This window comes from Asterias amurensis, chromosome 2, assembly GCF_032118995.1.
Source record: "Asterias amurensis chromosome 2, ASM3211899v1".
NCBI lineage: Eukaryota > Metazoa > Echinodermata > Asteroidea > Forcipulatida > Asteriidae > Asterias > Asterias amurensis.
In genome coordinates, this window is record NC_092649.1 from 19977004 (window position 1) to 20004836 (window position 27833).

At 38.0% G+C, this 27833-nt stretch overlaps 1 protein-coding gene across 3 annotated transcripts in view; it reads left to right on the forward strand.

The window, feature by feature from the left end:
• LOC139952392 (uncharacterized) overlaps positions 1-27833 on the forward strand; it is a 160063-nt gene that overhangs the window by 50714 nt on the left and 81516 nt on the right. For 2 of the 3 annotated variants that reach the window (XM_071951526.1, XM_071951517.1), the window contains one exon: positions 3267-3427. In XM_071951526.1, the coding sequence (XP_071807627.1) occupies positions 3343-3427 (85 nt within the window). In that variant the 5' untranslated portion in view covers positions 3267-3342. Of the gene's footprint in view, positions 1-2495; positions 2712-3266; positions 3428-27833 lie in introns of those variants that run through there. The other variant, XM_071951510.1, reaches the window with a different exon arrangement.

The window sequence follows — 27833 nt, forward strand, 5'->3', positions numbered from 1 at the left end:
TATACTGGGTACCTTTGAGCAGCCAATATCAATCATAATATAGCGTGGCAGTCCATTTCTGAGCATTCTATGCCATAAAGAAAAGCAACATTATACCTTCAAGCAGCCCATGGCAGCCCACACAAGTTACTTTCGAGCAGCTCATATGGTACCTTTGAGATGCTTTGAGCAGCCCATACTCTTTGGCAGCACATACTGGGTATACCTTTGAGCATCCAATCCCAACCTTTATAAAACATGGCAGCCCACACATGATAACTTTGAGCAGCCCATACAAATACACTTTATGTAACATAGCACGTCAGCCCCACTGTGTATCCTTTGAGCAGCCCAAACATTCTATGTATCCCATCTTCTGTTGCACCAAGGCGTCCCTTTGGAACCAGTGTAAAAATGCAGGACGATCTGTACAAGTATAAACATGTGAAACCCTACACATTGACACTCATACACATATTTACATAATATTGAGAAGAATCCCAGAGCTGTTTCACCAATAACTATTACTGCAACTTAACTTGTGTCAGACGCAAATTAAGGATACCAAATATAGCACATTCAGGCAGCTTTACGAGAACTTCATCAACCTATCAGTGTGTTCTCAAGTCCTAAATCCAGTGTACAAGTGACTATTCGGATTGTCTCTCGCTGCACGTAATATACTTGACCGCATATCAATAAATACTCCAGCAACGGTCAACTCAATATTATTCTGCCCTTACCCGGTGGTACAGATCCAGGGGATGGCCTTTGTTTTTGTACCACCGGCTAGATTGAATTATAGGCAGAAGGTAGGCCCCGTGTCACCGGTTTAGTTCTTTGGTAACATCCCGGTAATTATAGTGAGCTGAAGGGTCGTACAAGTCGTCATCCACAACCGGCTCACATCAGTATCTTTTATACCTATCGGTTGCCCCTTTACTCCGAAGAAGGAGTACGCAGTACTCTTTCTCATATATTCAAATGAACTTAGCATAACAAGCATATTGCTTCTTTGTATGGATTTACAAAGACCCACAACATGGAAGCAAGCTCGCTCTCGTTACATCGATCCCAAAAAGAAGAAGAAAAAAAAACACATTACAAGTCTCGTCTGACACTCTAAAACAAAGTAATTCCGGGTCCCAGGGGCCTTGAACCGTAAATGGGTTTACAAATTGTATACATGTCGTACACTCATTCTCATATTAACATGCAATTTTGCAAAATATTGTATGTAAATACAGACCCACAACATGGACATCCAGGAATCGGGTCAGTAACCCATTTCGGGTAATTTTGACACCGATTCCGGGTAACACTGACCCAGAAATGGGTCGGACCCTTCGGAACCGTATCCGGGTTTATTCTGACCTGGAAAGTAAAGGCGAGAAACTTGTCCTTATTCCCGAAACCATGGGCCTACATTTTTTGATGGAAAAGTCAAAGATACCTTTCTTTGATTACGTACAGATTATACATTTATAAATAAGTTGTTTGTCATTTTAGGCAGTGTTGATTCTGATCAGGTAAATAAATAATTGCTCAACTATTGACTGTTCATAATTATTGTTGTGTTTAACAGATAAAGGAAATAATGTGAGTGCACCCTACTTCACTGGTGATGAACTTATTATAATTCGAGTTCCAAACGAGCACAAAATAGATTTCCAGTCGACTCCTTTAAATTATTCACGGGACATTTGTATTCAGTTGGTCTGTTTTGGCGGTTTTTGTTGACGAAGCTTAAAACAGCAAGGCCCTTAGGGTATGTTCACCTCTTGCTATTATCATGTCATCCTGTATGCTTTTTCCGGAAAGCATTATCGCCCCTAGGTTTTTATTCACCAGCAGACACTGTTGTTATCACAGCAGTCATCTTTTTCCCCCACCAACCAACCCTTTCCCCATGACAAAAAAGAAGAAAATCTACATATTACGAATCACCAAAGGGAATCGAACCGACGGATGCATGCGGATCAATAAATATTTTTCGAGCGAAATATGGACAAGGTATTAAACATGCGCCGGTGCCCAAAATAACAACTCCATCTTATCCAATTATCACATATCCCTTCATCTCGGCAATTCTCATGCGACATCATTCCATCCGCATAACAGCCTTCTCTCACCCCGAAGGGGCTGTAACACCGGTAACGTGTGTGCTATCACACTCCACGATATACGAATTTGGTCTGTCTCTTTTTATCATATCTTAAAGTGATTGACAAAGCTTTCTGCGTGTTTGTGTGAGAGAGGGTGACTGAAGAAAGAGTTGAGACAGCATTGTGGTGTCCACTTAGCAGTAATTCATGTGCTATAAGTAACCTGCGCAAACCAAACCGCACTGGGCTATAATCCAGGGCAGAAGACAAGCGCTGACTGGAGCCTCCCAAAAGACAGCAGAATTGTCATTGACGGATATGTTTGCATTTTTGTGTTTGGCATGTGTGCCTGCATGCGTAGGGGGCTAGCTGTGTGAATGGTATCTCCTTCATCAATGAGCAAGCGGCCAGGTGACGAAGAGGATCGCAGATGAACTTTGCCGAGCAATACTTCTGTTTTGGTAGATTTATTCGTAAAGCCTCGGGAGGGTAGATCTTTATCGCAGCAAGTAACTGGCAGATGAGTGTTGCATTCGGTTTGGACTCTGTGATCGAATGGGTGGAGATTAAACACACAGTGGATATATAGAACCGCGCCAACTGACGCTAACACATCCATTTTCTCAGGTATTCCTAACCTTTAATCACAAGGTTAGGCTGAATATGATTACACATTGGTTTGCGGTAAAACCATGTGTGTATCTACTTGACAGGTAGATTTTGTTCTTGAGAACTGTCTAGCTTTAAATAGTTCTACTACCGCGGAGAAGATTTTTGGAAATTGGGAGCTCTGAAAAGAACTGTGCTGCTTTTTAAGTACTACCAGGGCGGGAGGTGGACCAGCCGGCCAGCCGTCGATTTCACCAAACTCTTCCTAACTTAGGATTAATCTTAGGACTTAGGACGAGTTGAGTCCCGCATCCAAATACGTAGGAAGCATTGAACCCATCCTAAGTTAGGACGGGTTACTCGTCCCAACTCGAGTTAGGATTAATCCTAGCGTTTCGTGAAATCGGCTGCAGGACTAGTACTTGAGCTATTAGTGGATCGTTATACCGCGGAGTGAGTTCTCAGTCGGTCTGATTACTGCAGTTCTTCATGTTTTCCTTCAATTGTATCTGAGTGTTTCTGAAACAATTATTTCTCGTACTATATGGTTTCTCTTTACCATTTGCCTTGCAGATCGTTGCAGGGGAAGAGCAAGGCTGTTGATGTATAAATTGACCACGGTCTAGTTACTGATGTCAACTGATGTGTAATGTCACCCATCCTGATCACCATTACATTATGGTGCCTTACTCTTCTTGCCTTTGCTGGACTCCAGATTGTTTCCGGCACAACAGGTGAGTTTAAATCTATTCATTATTGGACACAAATTAACTTGAATAGTCCATAGACGTGTATGCCTATGTTGTATAGCCCAATGTCCAACCAGCCCCTGGAAATCCTTGCCCTTCCTAGTTTTCTAACGGGAAGTGTAGTCCTATTCTGAGTTCGCGATCAGTTAGGATTAGAATCAATTTTTACCGGTTTTTTGCCGATATTGTTGTACGGCCGAATGTCCAACCAGCCTCTACAAACCTATACGAAACTCATTCTATATTTCTAATTGGAAAAGTACGTGTCGTGTCTTTATTCTGAGTAGAACTAGAAACAATTTAATCTATATGAGCCTATATAGGCCCTATGTTGTACAGTCGAATGTCCAACCAGCTTGCCAACCCCAATAAGAAAACCATCCTAATTTTCTAATGGGAAAAGTACGTGTCTTACTCTAAATTCGCATTCAGTCGGATTACACATTTCAATGATTGATAGATTTTATGATTGTTTGTTTGTAATTACTGGTTCACTAATTTGTCAAGGCATGCTCTGAAGATCTTGCACAAACGAATGATCAACGGTGCTGTTATGTTGTACAGTCGAATGTCCAACCAGCCCCTGCAACCCCCTAAAAAGTCATCCTCGTTTTCTAATGGGGAAAGTACGTGTCTTATTCACAAGGATTACACATTTCAATAATAGATAGATTACATGGTTGTTTGTTTGTAATTACTGGTTCACTATTAGTCAAGGCGTGCTCTGACGATCTCGCACAAAACCGAAATGATCAGCAGCGGTGCTATACCGTGTAACTTGGTAATCTGTTTGCGTGCGGGTTTGGTGCCCACAGGGGACCCGAGGCGTCACGCGGCAACGGGGAGACAGGGGCGAAGCCAAGCAGTCCTGATTGATCTGCTTAACTGAGGTACAATTACAACCTTTTAATGGAAAACCTCTCAACTGATTAGGCTAATCGACAGGTGCGTGATAGAAATCCTCCATCAGTTGTTTTCTGTCTTCTTTTGAAAAAGAGGTTTTCTAAACGAACTTGACTAGTTGGCTTAAATCTAAGACTTGGAACTAAAGATCAAAACCTCCGGGCAGATATAACGTTACTGCTGCTTAAAATCCAATTTCACCTTAATATGGAACTGAATACATTACTCTAAAAACTTTAAAGGTCAATATGCAATGGAAATATTTTGAAATGGCTTGGTATATGAAGTCGATGAAAGATGAAAATTGATGAATGTCACAACTCAGTCAGGATTAAAGGTAGGGTCATAAATTGTTGAGTTATACAGGCAGATATAGGAAAAGTCACATACGAAATATTCATTTGAATAGCTTGTAGTGTCTATTGTTCGTATGAGAAAACAGTTAAAAACTGTCATGGTAGTTTCTCAAGAACGATCGAATCCATGTCAAGGTTACAGCCGGATACCAACCGTATCTATGGTCGCAGCATTTGGGAACGGACACAAATCCACATAAATCTGAGAAACACCGATGCATAAAGCGTTTCTTAGATAATATATATATATATATCATTTTTTTTTCCCATTTTTTTTTTTTTTTTTTGGAGGGGGTTGTAAACTATTATCCAAACCATGGTACTTCAAAGAGAATCATTTCTAAAAATAGTTTATACAATCAACAGCTGCAGTGCTTCTCACCAACTATCTTTTAATGGAAACTAGTTTTTGGAGTTGTTTCCCTTTCTATAACCTTTAACAAAAACATAACCGGTATTTTAACATGTTCATAGTGGATTGGCTTTAGTCTAAAGCCCTCCGCAATGTGGCAAATCACAGCTAAGTGAGCAAAAACCACGTAGACTTAATATTTTTTACATCTTCAACATTTAATGGCAGTGGACACTATTGGTAATTGTCAAAGACTAGTCTTCACAGTTGGTGTATCTCAACATATGCATAAAATAACAAACCTGTAAAATTTGAGCTCAATCGGTCATCGAAGTTGCAAGAAAATAGTTCTAGTTCTAAACCTGAGGTCTCGAAATTAAACTCGTGAAAAATTACTTCTTTCTCGAAAAGTATGGCACTTCAGAGGGAGCCGTTTCTCACAATGTTTTAAACCATCAACCTCTCCCCATTACTCGTCACCATGAAAGGTTTTAAACCAATAATTATTTTGAGTAATTACCAATAGTGTCCACTGCATTTAAAGAAATTCAAATTAAAATACCTGTGTTTTTTTTTCGGGGTTTTGTTTTTCAATTTTCAAAATGTTATGAGAATGTGGATATTTGTTTCTGTACAATTTAACTTTGATTAGACCAACGAATTATTGGATGAAGGCTTGTGGAATACCCAGTATCCTGTGAAATTATGAGCGATTTGTCAGTGCAAGGCACGATGACATTGTGTGAAGTCATTTCTAATTTAGGTGGCTAGAACTTGGTACGCCAACAGGTGTGAAACCAGATACATACGGAGTACATGAACACACTTGTGGGTAGATGGAGTGTTGAACACACATTCTATTTGTTGCATCCCTGTGGAGAAATATTTTGTTCTTGACTTTGTCCGAGGTAAGAACCTCGCATTATACGTACACCAAATTACCTTGTGGAGCAGCACAGTCTTTAGAATTCCCCTATGTAGATGATTTTTCCTCGGTCTTCATAATGTAGTGAATTAGGTCACTTTGGTATGTTATGATTGCCAAGGCTAAGTTATAAAGAGATAAAAGAAACCATCAAAACACCCCCATTTACACCATAACCAAGGTTGGCTTTTAAATTAATTGAGAGTCTGCTTCCATTCGCAATCGGTCATTGCGAAAGTTGAAGAAAACCAAACACACCACATTATCTTTGTAACCAAAGTTGGCTTGCTGTACGTAAGTTGTCGAAGAACAACCTTCTCCCCTCATTCGCAATTGATCATTGCCATGGTTGATTTGTACGCTATAGAGTAATTCCGAACACACCATTTACGTCATAATCAAGGATGGACTTAACGTTAATAGTAAATTCCCCAACCAAGGTTAATTTGTATGCCTCAAAAGACACACCCAAAATACCCTTATTACGTCATTAGCAATTGGCTTGTACTTAAGAAGCACAGGTCTCTCTACCCCACAGGCAGTCGCTATTGCCAAAGTCGATTTGTATGATTCAGAAGAAACACAAATACACATAACTTACGTCATAGAAGAAGAACAACTCTCTGCTACCCCTCCCCCCCCCCATTCGCAATCGGTCATTGCCAAGGTCGATCTGTACGGCTCAGAAGGCACCCCCAAAATAGCCCACGTGACGTCATTACCAGTTAACTAGTAAATTGTACGTTGTATCTGTAACCCAATTCGCAATCGGTCATTGCCAAGGTCGATTTGCACGCCTCAGAAGATACCCACAAATACCCTAATTTTACGTCGTTCCCAGTTGTACGTTCTCGAAGAGCAACTCTCTACCCCGATTTGAAATCGGTCATTGCCAAGTTTGATCTGACGCTTAAAGGAACACGTTGCCTTGGATCGGTCGAGTTGGTCTTTGAAAAGCGTATGTTACCAATTGTTATAGAATGCATATGATTAGAGAGATATTTTAAAAGTAGAATATAATGATCCACACAAGTATCACTCGAAATTGCGTGGTTTTCCTTTTATCTCGTCGACAAACACGGTCGGCCATTTATGGGAGTCAAAATTTTGACTCCCATAAATTGCCGACTGTGTTAGTTCGCAAAGTAAAAGGAAAACCACGCAATTTCGAGGCAAATGTGTGTGGATCATTGTATTCTACTTTTTAAGCATCTTTCTAACCATATGTATTTTATAACAAACGGTTACAAACGCTTTTCAAAGACCAACTCGACCGATCCAAGGCAACGTGTCCTTTTAAAAACATACCCCCAAATAGCCCAATGTACGTCATTTCCACTTCACTTGTACGTTAAATCTCTACCCCCATTCGTAATCGGTCATTGCCAAGGTTGATTTGTTCGAAACCCCCCGCAGTCATTGCCAACAAATAAATAACAGTGGTGTGCATAATACATGACGCTGTGCATTGTAGTTAAGATGATATTCCATTGAACAGCCGGCGCTAATTGTCACGCCTCCGCGGTACCAATGTTTTATTTCAATTGGAAAATTCCGGCATACTGATGGGAGTTGTGTGCAAGAGATTTTCCTTGCGTTAAAAAGACACATGTACTAACTGTAACTCTCTGTCTATGGCGCATGTAAAACGTCATTATGGCGTATCTTAATGTAATTTCAGTATAATGACTTGCCACATATTTTAGCGCAAGGAGAGATTATTGTTTGGTGGGAATACATTATTTCTTGAGTGATTCTGTATTCAAAATGCAATAATGTCTGTGAACATGCAGTAGGCAGCCAGTGTAATATCGTTACGGGTACTACATTAATATGGTTTACAACAATCTTTAATATTTTCCTGTTGAAGTTTGAAAAAAAAAATGGTTTCAACATGCGATATTTTCCTTGTCAACTAATCGCAGACTTGAAGTAGTCGAGGAGATTCTGTTGAATCATTTATAAACTTAGTTGACCTATTAATTTGTTTAGGTTAGAGTGAATTTTAAATGAACAATGTCATCCAAACAATTGCAACTGTTGTGCGCTTACAACGATCTTTTTTTGCGCGCATTACAAAGATGCCATGGCGCTTACAGCGATGCAATTGGTGTAAGACGAGATGTGTTGAAGTACAAAATGACTTGCCGAGGCAACCTTAAAGATTTCCTGTCTTTACTCGAGTTCTTGAATATTGAAAAAGGCCAGTGCATACTTGTATCGCTCCTGAAATATATTGACCACATTTTCAGTATTCTTTGTTGTCTATAATTTGGAATTTAATATCCATATGGCTGTAACTATTGGTGCCAAGGCGACGGGCTTTTCAAAATAGTTCTCCATAATTGGTGAATATACATACAAAATTAGATATTCTTTCAACTTTTCTGACAATATTATAGATCAAGAGATCCAACATTTCTCAGTATTCTTGTTTGTATATATTTTGGAATTTAATATTCAACCAGTTGTAACCAAGGCGACGGGCTTTTGAACATTGAAATATAATGCACATCGAATAAGATAATTCTTTGGAGCCAAGGCGACGGGCTTTTCAAAATGGTTTTCCATAATTGGTATAAAATATATGCACATACAGTTAGACATTCTTTCAACTTCTCTGACAATTCTTAATAATATACCAAGAGATCCTACATTGACCACATTTCAGTGTTGGTTTGTGGATTGGTCACGGGATCCCTAAGAAACATATTGTTTTTGGTCCCTTAAAGGCAGTGGACACTATTGTTAACTACTCAACATAATTATTAGCATAAAACCTTTCTTGGTGACAAGTAATGGGGAGAGGTTGGTGATATAAAACATTGTGAGAAACAGCTCCCTCTGAAGTGCCATAGTTTTGGAGAAAGAAGTAATTTTCCACGAATTTGATTTCGAGACCTCAAGTTTAGAACTTGAGGTCTCGAAATCAACCATCTAAACGCACACAACTTCGTGTGACAAGGGTGTTTTCTTCTTTCATTATTATCTCGCAACTTTGATGACCGATTGAGCTCAAATTTTCACAGGTTTGTTATTTTATGCATATGTTGAGATACACCAACTGTGAAGGCTAGTCTTTGACAATTACCTATAGTGTCCACTGCCTTTAAGTTAAATATTAATGTCCTAATGGAAAACAAAAGAAATGTTGTCCGAGCGATAACTCGAAAAGGACTTGGCGTATTACTTCAAAACTTGGTTTGTGGATTACTTTTGGAATCCCCCAGAAGCCCTTTGTTTTGTGATCCCCTCATATTAAATATTAAGATCATTATGGCTTAAACAATAACTCAAAAACGGACTTGGTGTAGCAACTCCAATCTCAGCGGGGCATTTGTGTTGTCGAAACACCATTCTTGTTTTGAGCTTAATATTCAAACAGTTGTGATTATTGGTGCTTTTCAAAATGATGTTCCATAATTGATAGACAATAATAAAGATATCGAATTAGATATCACTGAACTTCTCTGACATTTATTAAAAGACCAAGAGATGGCAGACCGCAAGATTGGAATTAATTAAATTGCAAGAACATTAAAACACTGGGCGATGTAAACATCAAGTTACGATGTGTACAATTCATCCAAACAGAGAAGACTGTATACAGAATCAATTTCTGCTCGATTCGACGCTGTATGTGACTCATCCAGACGGAGCATTCCTGTTAAAACAAAACGTCTTGTAGTACTCCAAAGGAGAAGCCGACATTAAAGGCACTGGACACCTTTGGTGAATATCAAGACCAGTCTTCTCACTTGGTGTATCCCAACATATGCATAACATAACAAACCTGTGAACATTTTGGCTCATTTGGATATCGAAGTTGCAAGAAAAAACACCCTTAAAATGATTGCTTTCGGATGCCTGGAAAATGCTTCATGCCTGAATACCTTTATCATGTTCAAATTTTGGGGTGAAAATCACCTTTTTTTTATAAAACTACTCTATGTTGCATTAAGACGCATAATAAAAGTCTTCAGCTGAAGCATTTTCTTATTTGAGGGACAAATTACCTCGTTCTCAAATACTGTGTTACTAACTTCACAGAGGGAGCCGTTTCTCACAACAGCTCTCCATTGCTCGTTACTCCAAGTAAGATTTATGCTAACAATTATTTCGAGTGATAACTATTGTGTCCAGTGCCTTTAACTAAGCAAGAGTTAATCCATACTCATAGACGACCATTAGAAGCCAATCGGAACATCTTGTGGATGCACTTAAAGCTCGCAGATTCCCAAACGCCTTATTATCATATTATGTTGATCAGTAGGAAAGGATTCCTGCTAAAATTCAGTGGCGAAAAAACCCCCCAACCTGCCCTTTTCCCATTTCATTAACAGTTGATCAGTCCGTTCGGTTTTCTAATCTAGCGTAGCGTGGTCTGCCGCGTGGACAGCACATAAACTGATAGAATATTTCCACTTGATCGACTCGCCGTCAGCTTTATTCCTTTTCTTACCGTTGACTGTTCAAATGGCAGAGGGCAGGAGAAGACTGTAAGCTTAGTGTCTTCGGGGGTTGATCAAAGTCTACAGTTAACAGCACACCCCTGGGAAGGTCTTGTCAAAAGAACTTTTGAGAGAAAAAAAAATTACAAGAATCGCATTACCTGAAAAAAGACCTAAGGTGGAAACAGGGAGTCGTGTCAATTTTAAAATTTGGAAGCTCCAGTTTTTGACTGACGAGAGTTGTTGACATCTCCAATTTGAGCTAAAACACCGTTAATTGGTGAACAGCTTCCATTGGTACTTTCACAATTATTTCAATCGAGTTTTACAAGGTGATGTCCCCGGGTGCTGAATTATCTTTACACGCCCCCACTCAAGCAGATGGACAACAAAGCTAGCACCTTGCAAAGGAGGGAGATAGCTTGTTGTCTCCCACTCCCACTGACCTTTTCACAATGAGCCCATAAATCTTTACTTCACGAAAAAAATGATAACAGATGGGACAAGTGTGGGTTTTGAGGCATTGAATGTCAAGTTATCAATATTAGTTTTGTAGATTTCTGAATTCTGAAGACTCTGAAGAATTCTGTCTACTTTGTTCTGAAAAGAACTGTCCTGCCATTGCATGACGAGTTATCAGTCAGTATTTAGTGTAGATTGTTCTGAACTTGTCTTACAATATACTACTTCCGTGGAGTAGATTTCGGAATTCTGGAGACTAATTAGTTTTGAAAAGACCTTGTAGACGAGTTGAGGTAGCTTGTTGTCCCACACTAATATTCACCTTTTCACACTGAGCCCACAAATCCCTTCTTCACGAAATTAATAACAGATGGGGCAAGTTTAAGGTTTAGAAAGACTGTGTGGCGAGTTATCGATGTGTATATCTACTGCCGCAGAGTAGATTTGGGAAATATATAGACTTCTTAATTTGAAAAGAACTGTCCTCTGCCATAAAATATCATGATTTGCAGCTATCATTGAAATTATGATATGCCGCATACATTTTTGCCCGGAAACGCCAACAATGTGTGCATTAAGATTGGATATGCACTCGCTGCTTGTCCAGGTGTTTGTAAATCAACTCTGAAGTTCTTTTCTTCTGGTTGTTATTCACGGTTTTTGTTATTAATAACAACATTTTTCTTGGCAGCCCGGGCTGAGTTAGTGGAAAGTAAACATTGCGTCAAAGGACGAAAAACAGTACTGAAATAATAAGGTGAATTTTTTTATCTAGCTTGTTTTCTTTCCATACTTTTTAACGTTAAACATAGATACAATAACTTGTTAAAGTTGAAGTTAATTTAATTTTTGTAATTGGCAAAGACCAGTATCGTCACTTTTTTTTTATTTCAATATGCATAAAAATACCAAACCTTCGACAATTTGGGGTCAAATTAGTCATTGAAGTCACAAGAAAACCCCGGAAAACATAGGATTGTGAGTTTTAAGATGCCTGAGAAAGGCTTCATACTCGAAGGCTTGAACTATATGTTATCAAATCAAAAGCTTTCCATAAAATATAAGTTTTTATGTTAATTAATTTTGGAGTATAATTACAAATGGTATCCTTTTAAAAGCACTGGACACTTCCTATTGGTAATTACTCAAAATAATTGTTAGCATAAAAAGTTACTTGGTAGCAAGCAATGGAGAGCTATTGATAGCATAACATTGCGAAAAACGGCTCCCTCTGAAGTAACGTAGTGTTCGATAAAGAAGTAATACCCACTAAAATATTTGAATTTGATTTCGAGACCTCAGAATTTGATATTGAGGTCCCGAAATCAAGCATCTGAAAGCACACAACTCCGTGTGACAAGGGTGTTCTTTCTTCCATTATTATCTCGCAACTTTGATGACCAAATGGAGTCGAAATTTTCACAGGTTTGTTATTTCGTACCTATGTTGAAATACACCAAGTGAGAAGACTAGTCTTTGACAATTACCAAAGGTGTCTTTATAGTGTCTATGTAAAAACTGTTTAGAATGAAGACGGCATCTTCCCAGAAACTTTACTGTTATCTTCACTGAAGTAACACTACAAAAAGCTCATGATCATATGTGATAAATTATCATATATAGACCGCCATGCACAATCTGCTCTCTGACTGTCACTTCCATGGTAAATAAATAACAACTATTACAGAAAATACATCAAGAAATAGCAAATAGCAAACAGCTGAAAAGAGAAGGCGGTCGTAGTTCGATAGAATCACAAACCAAGATAGCAAGAATCAGGTGAAGGATGAGTCAAGAATGACTCCTGACCCAGATCTTGATATCCTGCCACAATCAAACTGCTCATTTACAGCATTTTAAAAGAGATGACCTGAAGGCAGTTGACACTATTGGTACTTACTCAAAAAGTTATTAGCATAAAACCATACTTAGTAACGAGTAATGGGAAGAGGTTGATAGTATAACACATTGTGCTCCCTCTGAAGTAACGTAGTTTCCGAGAAAGAAGTAATTTTCCACGAATTTGATTTCGATACCTCAGATTTAGAATTTTAGGTCTCAAAATCAAGCATCTGAAAGCACACAACTTCGTGTGGCACGGGTGTTTTTTCTTTCATTTTTATCTCGCAACTTCGACGACCAATTGAACTCAAATTTTATGCATATTTTTTTTAGATACACCCAGTGAAAAGACTGGTCTTTGGCAATTACCACAGTGTCCAGTGTATTTAAAGAAGAAGCAGGTTTTTTTTTCTCTCAGTAAACACATTTTCAACCCTTTTTTTATAAGATGGATGTCCTTGCGATGCAGTACTGCTCTATGTCCCTTTAATTCAAGCCTTATACTGCGTGCCAGAATAGTGAATCTATGATGTCTGAAAAAAAGAAGAAGTATACTTTCTCTCTTTTAATAAATAAATGTTCCAGGCTTCTTTTATAACATAAGTTTTTCTTTGGTGAAGCGGTACTCCTCTGTCTCTTTTAAGGCACTAAAAACCTTTGTTAATTGTGGAAGACCTGACATTCTCACTTGGTGCATCCCAGCATAAGCATACAAAAACAAATCTGTGAAAGTGGGCTCAATAGTCATCGAAGTTGCAGGAGAATAATGAACGAAAAAACGCCCTTGACCTTAGGAGTGCAATCTGTATGTGCTTCAGATGCATGAACAAGGCTTCAGGCCTGAAGTAACTTTCAGTTTGAAATAATTTGGTTGGGAATTACCTCTGTTTCAAATGCTATGTTACGTCAGAGGGAGCCGTTTCTCACAGCGTTTTATATATCAGCAGCTCCCCATTGCTCGTTACCAAGTAAGTTTTTATGCTAACAATTCTTTTGAGTATAGTTAACAAAAGTGTCCAGCCGTCGATTTCACCAAACTCTTCCTAACTTAGGATTAATCTTAGGACTTAGGACGAGTTGAGTCCCGCATCCAAATACGTAGGAAGCATTGAACCCGTCCTAAGTTAGGACGGGTTACTCGTCCTAACTCGAGTTAGGATTAATCCTATCGTGAAATCAGCTGCAGTGCCTTTCCAGTGTTTTTCTTTCATTATTCTCTTGCATCTTCGATGACCAATTGAGAACAATGAACAATTTTTTTTTTTTTTTGCATTTGCTGGGATACACTAAGTAAGAATACTGGTCTTTGACAATTACCAAATGTGTCCAGTGCCTTCAACATTTCTTCGGTGTATTGCAATTTTTGTTTGAGTCACGGACAACTTTAAATCCGGCTTTACGCTGCGTGCCAGAAGAAGCATTTGAGTGCTGTCGTAAAATATTTATATTGTATCTCTCAGTTCCTCAATAAACAAATGTCCATGCTTCTTGTGTAAGATGAGGTTCTTAGTGAAGCGGTAAACTGCCTTGCCCCTTTAAGTCAAGTCTCGTGCCAGAGTCAGTCTTTGATTCGGTCTCACATAATTGCCTCTTCTGTGACGTGCCGAGTAAATTGCCCCGTCAGTGCAATCCTTCGCTCAGCCACTGATTCCTGGGTGAAGTGAAACACATCGGAATAAATAGTTCTGACTTTACGGAAAACAACTTGACGAACATAATAGCTTCTTGTCGTGATTAGGACGGGCGGTACTGTACAAGAATACCTTGCCCTTGAGGGATGTATGAATATTTAATATGTTGCTATCGGTAAACCATTGCAAAGAAGTTCCACATTTGCAAAGAAGTACAGGACTTATAAACCTGTGCTATTTTGGTTTCTTTTTTAGAGATAGTAATTTTTTAAAACTTGAAATCCGCTTATTTAACATTATTCTTCATTTTGTAAAATTTAGTTCACCAATGCATTGGGAGTAAGTAATACCATTTTATTATTAAAACACAAAGGAACCATCGAAGGTCATACACAAAAATCACACTGGCTTTATGTTTGTTTGTTTGTTTGTTTTGTTTGTTTGTTTGTTTATTTGCTTGCTTACTTGCTTGCTTGCTTACTTGCTTGCTTGCTTGCTTGCTTTTTGCTTGCTTGCTTGCTTGCTTGCTTGCTTGCTTGCTTGCTTGCTTGTTTGTTTGTTTGTTTGTTTGTTTGTTGTTTGTTTGTTTGTTTGTTTGTTTGTTTGTTTGTTTGTTTGTTTGTTTGTTTGTTTGTTTGTTTGTTTGTTTGTTTGTTTGTTTGTTTGTTTGTTTGTTTGTTTGTTTGTTTGTTTGTTTGTTTGTTTGTTTGTTTGTTTGTTTGTTTGTTTGTTTGTTTGTTTGTTTGATTGTTGTTTGTTTGTTTGTTTGTTTGTTTGTTTGTTTGTTTGTTTGTTTGATTGTTGTTTGTTTGCTTGCTTGCTTGCTTGTTGTTGTTGTTGTTGTTGCTGCTGTTGCTGTTGCTGTTGCTGTTGTTTGTACTGCTGTTACTATTGCTGCTGCTGCTCCTGCTGCTGGATGGTGTTGTTGCTGTATAATGTTACATTATCGAACATTCGGGACTATTTTGCTCGTGGTTTTACAACTTTACACAGAAATGTGATGTCACACTAGTGACGTCGTCACTTCAATATCACTTTATCATCATAACGCCCAATATGTCAACGTTCCTTGCACAAAGTTGCGTAGCAGAAGGAAGCTACGAGCCCAAATTGTCCTGCAAGTCGGTTACAGTAGGTTTTTTATAAGCCACAGTTTTTCCGGTTAGCTCCCCAAGTAATGTAACCTTCAAATTTATCTGAAGTTTGTCCATGGAGGGAGTATTTCCGAACACTTCATTATCTGATTGTATTCTGCCTTGAACTTCTCATATATAGCAGCAGAGGATACTTTCTCTCCAGGCCGCTGGTCATTGCCTTGCTGTACTTTGAAGTCTTACTGTACATTCATTTGGAATTTTCTCCTAAAAGTACCTTTCAACCAATAGGCAGAATTTGCCCAGTGCATTCAGGCATGAAGTTCAAAAGCCTTTAGTAACGAAGGCTGACAGCCGTTAACGGGTGACTTCTGTTTTTGTAATACACAAACAAGTGGGAGCTTTACTCATATTAAGAAAAGTATATGATTTACTTTAAAGTGCAGTATATCTTTTGGACTTTTTAGACGCAAAATAGCTTTGGGTCAAAATTGACTCACGCTTGTCCTAAGGGCAATCTCCAGGTCAAAATGACAGTTTGTTTTGGTCAAAGGTATCTTTGAATAAGGGTCACTGCGTATTCTGTCAGCTTCAAATAATCTACAGTTATTCATATTACTGCTTTAGTTCCTTAAGCACATGAGTACGTGTACTTCACTTGAGCATGCACTGTGCACTTGCTTGTGGTAGGGATTTTACTGACTTTACAGAAACTGATGTGGTGCGTATAAAAAAAGGACACATTTGATTGGTTCAAAGTTCGATAACCGTGAATGTAATTGGCTGGAGAGGGTAATTGTGATTTGCATGTTCCAACAGAACTACTGCTTAATTATAGTTTGGAGGATCGGGACAGGATAAGAATGATTTACATGCATATGACGCTAAAATGTTTTGATGGTATTTGAAGAAAAGGAAAATCACAGAGTGATGTTTTCAGGAGAGTTGCGTAAATCCGTTGTACATGCTAAACAACATTCTTTTCGTGAAATTTTTTCTCAAAACCTACAGCGAGTAATATTATAAGGGAAGTTTTCTCTCTCATCATTATAGATAAACCGTGAAGGTTAATGTAAATTTGTGCGGGACATTTGTGTTTTGTGTCGTACAAAAAGTACCCAAGCCCTTTAAACCTAAGCTTGTTTTAAGTGTAAATTTTCAGAAAAGAAATGTTCTCAGAAAAAAAACAATCCACCCTTTAAAGTGCACCCGTAAAATCGGTTTCTGGCTCACCTGCAATGAGCCCATAGAGCGATCAAGCACTCCTTCCCCAAACCGGTTCAGATTAATTATTAGCCACTTCACATGAAAATGACAAATAGCTTGAGGTTGAATGACATTGAAAAAAAACAACGCGACTTCATCTGCGGAAGAAGAGTAGAAGGGTAGAATCGCAGCATGCATCGCTTGATTGTCAAATCAAACAATCCCTCTTGCCGAGAGGATCTTGAAACGCTGTTCGTCAACATTTTACTTGGAAGCATCCGCCGGTTTATATCACTCATACCCCCACGGGGTTATCTGTAGTTTCACGCTCGCAATGTTATGCATATAGCGTGGACGGTTAAACTTTAAGGGGGTAAATTTTCTTTTCTGGGACAGAGATAAGTTTGATTCACGTAATGGGAACTCGTCATTTTAGAGGTACCAAGTTGATTCTGTCAGTTGATTAAATCAAGATGAGAAAACTCACTTCATTTTCAATTTATCTCATCACTTATGAAGAATAAAATCTCATGAAGTAAAATAACGTTCGTTTAGGGGTAGATTTTCTTCTGAGACTGATATGAGTATCTTTCACGGGGGAATGGTGTCATCAATACACCACGTTGATTCTATCAGTTGATTATAAGATTACGATCTGTAAACTCTCTTTATTTTCATTTCATCGCATCACTCTATGAAGAATATAACCTGATATGATAAATTAACAAGAGGTGTTCGCAGTGATGCACGGACACCTTTATATTTTTTTTAAATGTTTTTGTGGTAAAAAAAGATTTTTGTTGTTGTAAAGCGCCTGGGATCATTTTTAATGGATTTGGCGCTATATAAGTGTTTATTATTATTATTATTATTATTATTATTATTATTATTATTATTATTATTATTATTATTATTATTATTATTATTATTATTATTATTATTATTATTATTATTATTATTATTATTATTATTATTATTATTATTATTATTATTATTATTATTATTATTATTATTATTATTATTATTATTATTATTATTATTATTATTATTATTATTATTATTATTATTATTATTATTATTATTATTATTATTATTATTATTATTATTATTATTATTATTATTATTATTATTATTATTATTATTATTGCTGTTGCTGTTGCTGTTGCTGTTGCTGTTCTGTTGCTGTTGCTGTTGCTGTTGCTGTTGCTGTTGCTGTTGCTGTTGCTGTTGCTGTTGCTGTTGCTGTTCTGTTGCTGTTGCTGTTGCTGTTGCTGTTGCTGTTGCTGTTGCTGTTGCTGTTGCTGTTGCTGTTGCTGTTGCTGTTGCTGTTGCTGTTATTCGTCAGGCCATTAACTTTTGTTGCAGATAAATATTGAGTATTTCTTTGCAGTATTTCTTGTATTCGATAAATAACACTTTCTATTCATATTGACGCAGCAGTTATTCTTGATATATAACTATCATTTAGATTTGTACATCAGTGGTTTGCAAACTGTTATTAATAAAATGGACACGAACAAAATGTGCACCCATGATTGTGGCTGTGCTCGGCTACATAAATGACAATTGAAGCATATAACTGGAAAGATACTGATGGAAAACTAACGAGATTGCTCAGCAGGCCTTTATAACGTGGAAACAAAAACGCTGCTGTGAATATTAAAAAAGCACCGATCACAAACGAGACATGTAAAGGGAAAAATGTTTAAAAGAAACAGTTGTGCCAATTTATAACAAGTCATATATCACATGTACTTGGCGCCCCTTCATTGCATCTGACGAAATAGTATTGTTGCTGCTTTAGAATATCATGCAAATATGCTAGGAGGACGTCACGATGACGTCATCTGTATGTAAATTAGGCTCCATCAAAGTTTCTTCAATCTAAAGTTCAAATGACTAAAACCCCAATTAACTTCACGCATATTATCGTTTTTCAAATAAGGCTGGATCAAGTTTCTCGATTCTGAAATGCAAGTTAACAACAATATTAATATATTTTCCCTAGTATCTCCTATACATTTTTTTATCGCCGGGAAAAACAAGAAGCCCGGTTCCGTCCGGAAGTTGGAGAGCGATTATAAGGGCACCAATTGTGTTTGTTGTAACAAGACCTACACTGTGTCTAGTTTGTTATTAGCTATACCGTCTTCCTTGTTTTAACACGTCAAGTATTAACATACATTCTCAGCAAATCTTTGCTTTCCATGTTGTTCAAAGATAATATGACTTTGGTTGACATAATAATATTTTCCCCCATAACACGAGTATCTCCTGTTTTCTCACCGGGAAAACCAGAAGCCCGGTCCCGTCTGGAAGTTGGAGAGCTATTATAACGACACTCTGTTTTTGTTGTAACGAAACTTATATCATGTTATTAGTTAGATCCCACCGTCTTCCTTGTTATAACACGTCAAGTAACATACATTCTAAGCAAACCTTTGCCTTCCATATTGTTCAATATTCGTCACTGGAAGATTACCCGATGTCTTTGGTTGACATTCATATTTTTGTCCCTGAACACGAGCATCTCCTATACATTGTTTTCTCACCGGGAAGCCCGGTTCCGTCCGGAAGTTGGAGAGCTGTTATAAGCACAGTATATCTCTGTTATTGCGAGACATCAAACATGACAAGGACCCTTGGGAGCCACTAGGAAACGAGAGACTATATTTATAGAGTGTCGGTTAAAAAATATTCAAAGTATTTAAAGATGATGTGTGTTTATTTTTTCGGGGCGAACCAGTGGATGTGTGAAAGTCTTGAATTTCGAAATTTGTATACATTACGATATATTTTATCATCTTAAAGGTACGGAATACTTTTGGTAGTTGTCAAAGATCAGTATCCCCATTTAAACCTATTGGCGTATATTATAATATGATATATTTTATTATATGCATAACCACAAACATATTTCATATACCGCCATTTCATCAAGATCACAGCGGTTTGTGATGATACATAGCAATAAATATGCCAACGATGGATAGAAATTTCAAATTAAAATAATAAACATCCAAACAATCATTGTGGGAACAGGTGTGATTTCAGATGTTTCTTGGAAGTTTGAAGAGTGAATCTTAAAGGCATTTGGTGTCAAGGGTCAGTATCCTCACTTTGCTGTACTCTACATGACGCATAAAATTAAAAAACATGTGAAATTTAGGCTCAAAGTTGCAAGGAAATACTGAAAGAAAAGGCACCATTGTTGCATATAGATTTGTGTGCTTTCAGATGCCTTATCTGAGAAGGGTTTCACGCCTGGTTTTCAGTTTCAATTTGTGTGTTTGAAAAACATTACCCCTTACTTGTGGTTTTAAACAATGTTTCTTAATATTAATAGCTCCCCGTTGCTCTTTACTGAGTAAGTTTTAAGTTACCAAACGATACCCTCCCTCAAAGCTAGCCCCCCGTTTTCAGAGAGATTTTCTGACGTTCGTCTGCATGCATTTTTTTTAATGCAAAACAAATTATCCACATTTTTTAACCAAGAGGCCTTTAAGAGTTATCGAATTGGATCCACCAATAAGCATTGGTAGAACTTATAGATACAGGAATTACACCCAACGGTCCTATTGTTAGCATTGATGTAATAACTCTTGTACCTATTCAGATAGGATTCTTATTGAGTCAACGAAATTAGATACTCAAAGGTCGGATAAATTTCTACAATTTGTGAACATCATTTCTAAGAGTAAGACCCACGTACATTAAGCAGATCCCAATGAATAATACAGGCCTTGTATGGAAATTGCAAATGAGTTTCAGTGTCGAAGAGGAGAAGAGGAGAAATGATGATTTAATTTCCTTTTAGGAATATGTTGGGACTTTCGAAATGTTTACCGATTAAAGGGAAAGTATACATTTGGTTTGTTGACCCGTTTGATTGTGTTTAATACTGTAAAACATAGATTTAGGCCTTATACCAAAAACAACTAAGCTGTGAAAATGTTATCGAAAATTCGGAGCAACTTGTCCACGCTGGAAGAGTGATCCCGTAATTGGAAAACACAACCTGACAGACGTTACTGTCAGTAACGTACAGACGTTACTGTCAGTAACGTACAGACGTTACTGTCAGTAACGTACAGACGTTACTGTCAATAACGTATCTCAGATTCACATTTTTGGGGGGAAACACTGATAAAATGTTCTATATATTTGGTTTGCGGTGTAAATCTACTTGCCAGGTAGAGTTTGTTCTTAGAGAACTGTCTTTCTTTGTTCTACTACCGCGGAGTAGATTGTTCGGGGGTTCGGGAGACTTCTCAGTTTTGAAAAGAACTGTCCTGCTTTTTAATTATTACCCGGGCGGATGGTATAGAAAAAATGCTGGGACTACTACTTTAGCTTATAGGGTCGTAGTTATTTGTACTACCGCGGAGGCAGTTCTTAAATTTGTCTCAACGTTTCGACTAGCTTTCTTAAGTCATCGTCAGGAGATAGATATTGTTCTACAACAACATTACTTCAAATTAAAATAATACTACAAGTGCTTACATCCTATATCAAAAGCTGCTGTGTTTTAAACATTACGTGTAATTACCAAACGTATTACTTCCCTTTAAGGGTGGCCTTTTTTCTTCTCTATTTTTCGGTCCCACAAGATTTGTATGTGCGCTGTACCTTTAGATCACACAATGTATTTTCCTGCCATGAAGCATATATCTTTGCATAGTTTAGAAAGTAAAACCCGCCATCATTAAGACTTATTAACTTTATCCATAATTGCCAATCTATGAATAGCATAAAAACTGCAAAATGTAATCAGATTTTTGCAACAAATTACAAGAAATCAAAGTGTTCCTTTGAGTTTGTCCCACACTGTCGCCACATTTCCTTTCATGGTTCTGACGCTACCATAAAAATGTTTATTTTTTACCTCAGGTGATATCACTTTTTTTCACAGATAATATACTTATGCCTACAAAGGTGGGAAACAGTAGCCGTTTTCGCTCCTGCGGGCGCTAATTGTGTTTATGAAGTACGGAAGTAATAAAATAAAAGAGACTTCTTAAAGGACCTTTGGTTATTGTCAAAGACCAGTCTTCTCACTTGGTGTATCTCAACAGAGCATAAAATAACAAATCTGTGAAAATTCCAACTCAATTCGTTGTCGATGTTGAATAAGGGAATAATGGAAAAAAAAAACACAATTTTAAGTTGTGTGCTTCCAGATACCTTGAATAGCTCAGCCTGAGGTCTCTTATTAATTTCAAATAATTATTTTAGTTAAAAAGTAGCTATTTCTCTAAAACTACGTTTAACTTCAGAGGGAGCCGTTACTTACAATGTTTTACACCATCAAGAACTCTCATTTCTATACCAAGAACTTGTTTGATGCTAAAAATTATCATGAGTAATTACTAATAGTGCCAAGTGTCTTTAATGTTTTTCTTTCCATATCACGGGGTACAGGGGGAGGGGGGGGGAAATGTTGTATTGCAATGAACTGAGTGCGTCTGACTAACATATTGGAATCATATCTCAATAACGTACTCGAGGACACACGTTGGGCTCCGTTACCTTTGCCTCGTGCTATCTGGGTTGTGTCCATGAATTTTGAAGTGGAGCAGTCACTCTCTCTGGCGGTTCTGATCGCTGAAGGCACTCCAGAGAACATTTTTATTCCCGTCTATGAAATGAAATCCAGACTGCAAACTTGGGTTGGCTGGCAAAAAAAAATGTGCCATACTTCTTTTTTGTAGAGATTCAAATGGTAAATATCGAACTAGTATCTGTGTGTCTCGTGACTCAGTTAATTTTGGCTTGCATGATATTTTGATAAACAAATCAGCTGAGTAAATTTCGAGAGATTCAATTTTTATGGATTTAATGTTAATATACTAACATGAATACCGAACTAGTAATTGTGTCTGTGTCTCGTGACTCATCCAATTGTCTTTCATGAAATTCTGAAAAATTTGCGCTTCCATGATTGGGGGGGGGGGGGGGACAATCCACATAACTGAATTAATTTCTGCTCGGGACAACTTGCATTTCCTTTGGAAAGGAATGTTATCTAAAATAAAGTTGTGCCTTTTAGAGATTCAATGTTGATACTAACACATTGTGAATACCGAACGAGGAAATATGTGGGTCTCGTGATTCATCCAATATATTAACTTTCATGATATTCTGGAAACAAAATAACGATTCCATGTTTGGGAGGGGGAAAGCTCAATCCGCATATCTGAATAAAATTCTGCCCGGGACAATTTGCATATCCTTGGGAAAGAAAGGAATGTAATCTAATTGGAAAGTGGAGGTTATAAAAAAAACGCAGGTGAAATTCTAGCTGCAGAATGACATTGTCTTCTGTGTGGATGATGTCCTCGGGGCTTGAAATTTAAAACAATTCCGAGTCAGAAACGACGAGCTGTTGACTTGCGGGGGTCGCAGAAAGAAACAAAATTCCTTACTGATGTCTGCCATACTTGAACGTATACCATGGTGACTCATGATGACGTAAAAGTTTGAAGCCATTAGTTCATACATATTTGACTTAATCCAGATACTTGTGGCAGGAAACTGTTGTTTTAGAAAAGCAGTCTCCCGAATTTGTTTAAGAAAGGGAATTTTGCATGTTAGGATTTTACGGTGTATTCATCAGGCATGTAGTTCTTCTTATACTTTAGTTTGATTTCCGATTTGTGGCCTTTTACAAAAATAAAACAATTATTGAACAGCATGAAAGGTCTATTAAACCTACATCATTTGTAAATAAAGGTCGGCGCTTTTCCCTCCAAAATGTTTCCTAATTTCTTTTTCCAATGACCAATATCATGCCGGACTCATAGATCCAATAAATTAAACATTGTGTTCAATTATTGTTGATACTGAAACACTAAAATTGACATTTGATTAACTAAATAAATTCCCACAAACAAATTTATGAATCATGACTCGAATTTCAGTAGCATCTCAACCACAAACCATACATTGGTGACTTTAATGCATGACTCATTCCAATATATGCACCAATTGCTCGCTCGCCGAACCTCAGCTTGTCAGATGTTTTTATTGTGGAAATGTTTGTTGAGTGTCTTGGCCTAGCGGTTAAAAGCACCGGACTCAAACTCTGGTGTTTATAAACAGCAGAGTGTGGGTTTGAGTCCCAGTCGTGACACTCAACCAAGACACATGACCATGATGCTTCGTCCCTCGGATGGGACGTAATTCCGTTGGTCCCGTGTGTTGTGTATTACGCACGTAAAATAACGTAGTGCACTTATCGGAAAGAGAAGGGGTTCGCCCCGGTGTTCCTGGTTTGATTGACAGCATGTTGCGCCACAGCACCTTGTAAACCATTACATGGTGCTATGTAAAAGGAGCAGGTGTCATCCAACATACCTTGCTGTCACCATTTTGGTCATGTTCCCCGTTTCCAATATAAATGAATGCTAACATTCGTTGCGCATGGTACCAGACTATTATTTCGTCTAGCCTCAGTTTGGTTACAATGAGTTGGAATGGAGTAAAATCAAGATGACCACACCGTGATAAAGGTCTTTAGGAAGGCACAATTATTGTTTTATTTATCGATGGATGCCGACCTCGGTATAAAGTAACGTGCATTATGTCATGAAGCAATCCTGACAATAAACGCGGCAAGGAAGGTGCAGTTCGAAGGTTGCATGCGGCCACGAGGTAATGCACTGTAGTTCGTTACTTTCATCCAGCTTTTCCTTGTTAATTAGAGTAGGCCTATTGATGTTCACCAAATGAGGCTTCTTCTGTTCCACAATTAATGAACAGGGAAAGTGAACACTTAATGCGATCACAGTGTGAACAAGTTGTACTGTGTAAGTGCCACTGGACATTTTAAAGGCACTGGGGTCGATTTCACAAAGAGTTAGGACCAGTCTTAACTTAGGACTAGTCCTAGGAGATATACAAACTGCATGAATAGTCCTAAGTTAGGACGAATAACTGGTCCTAACTCGAGATAAGACTAGTCTTAACTCTTTGTGAAATCGACCCCTGGACTCTATAGGTAAATACTCAACATAATTGTTAGTTTAAAGACTTGCTTGGCAACTAGCAATAGAGACCTGTTGATAGCATAACATATTGTAAGAAACGGCTCACTTTAAACTGACGTGTTTTTTTTTAAAAGATGTAAATTCTCACTCAATTAACTTTTACAAAATTCAGGCCTCTGTTTGGCATCTGAAAGCACACTTTGTGCAACTATAGGGTGTTTTTCCTTTCATTGTTTTCTTGCAATGAGTCATCATTTTCACAGGTTTGTTATTCTATGCTCATGTTGGGATACACAAAGTGAGAAGACTGGTCTTTGACAATTACCAAATGTGTTCAGTGCCTTTAAAACACAAAAGGGATTGTAATGTGACAGAGATTTACTGTGTAGAAATGCCACTAGACATGTATAACATACCTTGACAGCTACTCTATGTAAGTGGTTCCACGAAACACACTTGTTGCAATGGATTAGTGCCGCTCTTCGTTCTAGCCCATTTCACTTCACTGCACGAGGAAAACCTCTTCACCAACTCTCCATCTCACTCTATATATCTTGAGCTGTCTGTATAGCTAAGCAATGCTACTATATGTTCTTAGTTCATCTGTCCGTCTTCTGTTTTGCCTTCCTCTGTTTTCGTGATCAGTTTTTCCAGGCCTGTATGCTTCGTTTTTGAAAGGACAAGGGCACCAAGACATTGGAAAAGGGCACCTAATGAGAAAAAAAGTAAAATTCTACTAGGGGATTTAAAGGGCACCTTCGTTGTCACACCTCTTGTTAGGTGACTTCCCCATCCTTGTCTTTGATTTAATGATCTTTATAACATCCTGCATTTTAGATTAATATCTTACTTAGCTCCTCAATTCTCATCCTGACCTTACTCTTATCATTATTCTTCACATAGCCCTCGCCGTCACCATTAGTCTTTTCTCAAGTCTTTTGTACATGCATGATGCACTGGTCGAATACCTTCCTTTTTATCAGGGATATGAGGAAGTGTGTGGTCTCGTAAGATGGTCTCGGATCATGTTAAAGATGATCCTCTTTCCCAGATAACTGTAATGCTCAACTCTCTTCAAATCTTCTCCCTTAACTGCTATTTTGATATATTTCTTTTCGGTGCGGTACCCGCTGCGGTACCCGCTGCCAAAACATAGGATTCGAACTGCCTCTAGCTACCGGGCAACCTCGGTAGTCTAGTTGGTAAGACACTGCTCTAGAATTGCAACGGTCGTGGGTTCGAATCCCACCCGAGTAACATGCCTGTGATATTTTCTTTCACAGGACTCGGGAAAGTACTTAGGGTACAGTGCTAACACACATCGGTGTATGGGTAAAAACCAAAATTAATATGATATATTTCTTTCTTTTTTTCATTTGAAATCTTAAATAAATCTTAAAAGCCACGATTTTGAGATATGGTGAGCACAATACTCTAATACTGTAAGGTTATACCCAAATCACACAGTGCAGTCCTCTTGTGGCCACCACACCACAAAGGGGCCAATGGTCTGAGAGGTTAATAATAAAAAAAAACTTTTTTGAGACTCCTTATAAGAAAGTCTTTGATGCCAGATCCAGTAGTCATAATTATGTATTGATATGTGATTCAGGTAGAGGGTATACATTATCGCAGGGAATCAGAGTGTGCGACCATATTTAGCAGGTGGTCCCTTTGTATATGTGAACTATTCAGCTACGTAGTCGCACCTCAACCCGTTAAATCAATATTTCCAAGACGGTTGGCTGCCTCGCGCTCAATTCAGACTTCTGTTGCTGAAAGGCACTGACCACATTTGGTAAATGTCAAAGACTAGCATTTATATCTAATGTATCCCCACATATTCATAACATAACTAGTCTGTGAAAATTTTGGGCTCAATTGCTCATCGAAGTTGCAAGAAAGTAATGAAGGAAAACACACCCTTGTTGCATTTCTTTGTGTTCTTTCAGATGCGTACTTAATTGGTTTATTGTTAAAAACACATTGCAGCCAAAGGCTGAATTACATGCAATTTACAAAGAAGAAAGACAAGGCTTCAGCTCAATTGTTTTATTAACTGAGTGAGAAATTACTTCTTTCTCAAAAACTTTGTTACTTAAGAGGGAGCCGTTTCTCAAAGGACTGCATTGCTCGTTACCAAATAAGTTTTTATGCTAGCAATTATTTTGAGTAATCACCAATAGTGTCCATGCTTTTAAAACCTCCACCCCAACAATCTTTGCAAAAAAAAAGTGCATACGTCGTTCCATTTCCAGTGGGAAATCAAATGAATTGAAATACAAGTCCAAGTATAATTCCCTACACACAAATTGAACTTTAGTCGATTTTCCCCCTCTGTATATGAACTTGCACTAATAACGCATCCATCTCCCCCAAGGGTTCACTGACACGCATTATACACTGCATTAGCAGCCGACGCTCCGCATCAATGATCTGCTCATCATACGTCCATGATTACATCTCTGGCTCTATAATATAATATTCACATAGGAGAATGCCGGTCGATCATTTTATGCTATGGTTTCACACACACCCTAAGGGCATTTCCCTACAGTTTTTTTTTTAAAGGCGCTGTACACCTTTGGTATAATGTCAAAGACCAGTCTTCTCAAACTTGGTGTATTACAACATATGCCTAAAATAACAAACCGGTGAACAATTGAACTCAATTGTTGGTCGTCGAAGTTGTGATGGAATAATGGAAGAAAAACGGCCTTGTCGCACAAGTTTTATGCTTTTGGATACTTGAATGACCTCAGCCGAGGTCTCGAATTAAATTCAAATATTTTAGTGAGAACTTACTTTCTCAAATACTACGTTACTTCAGAGGTAACCGTTTCTCACAATGTTTGTTACTATCAATAGCTCTCCATTGATCTTTACCAAGTACGTTTTTATGCAAACAATTATTCTGAGTAATTACCAATGGTTTCTCCAGTGCCTTTAAGAATGTTAATAAAAAAATAGAAATACCTAGGATATCACATTTATGCTGGGGTTTCACACACGACCAAAGGCCATTTCCCTCCAGTTTTATTTCTAGAAATACGTAGGATATCCGAGACGGCAATTGTGTATGTTGAATACCAATCTCTGTGTGGTTTGATCGGTAGCCCGTAGGCTTATTCCAACGATCAATACAGAACGGAACGCACATCGCCTCGACTCAAACCATCGG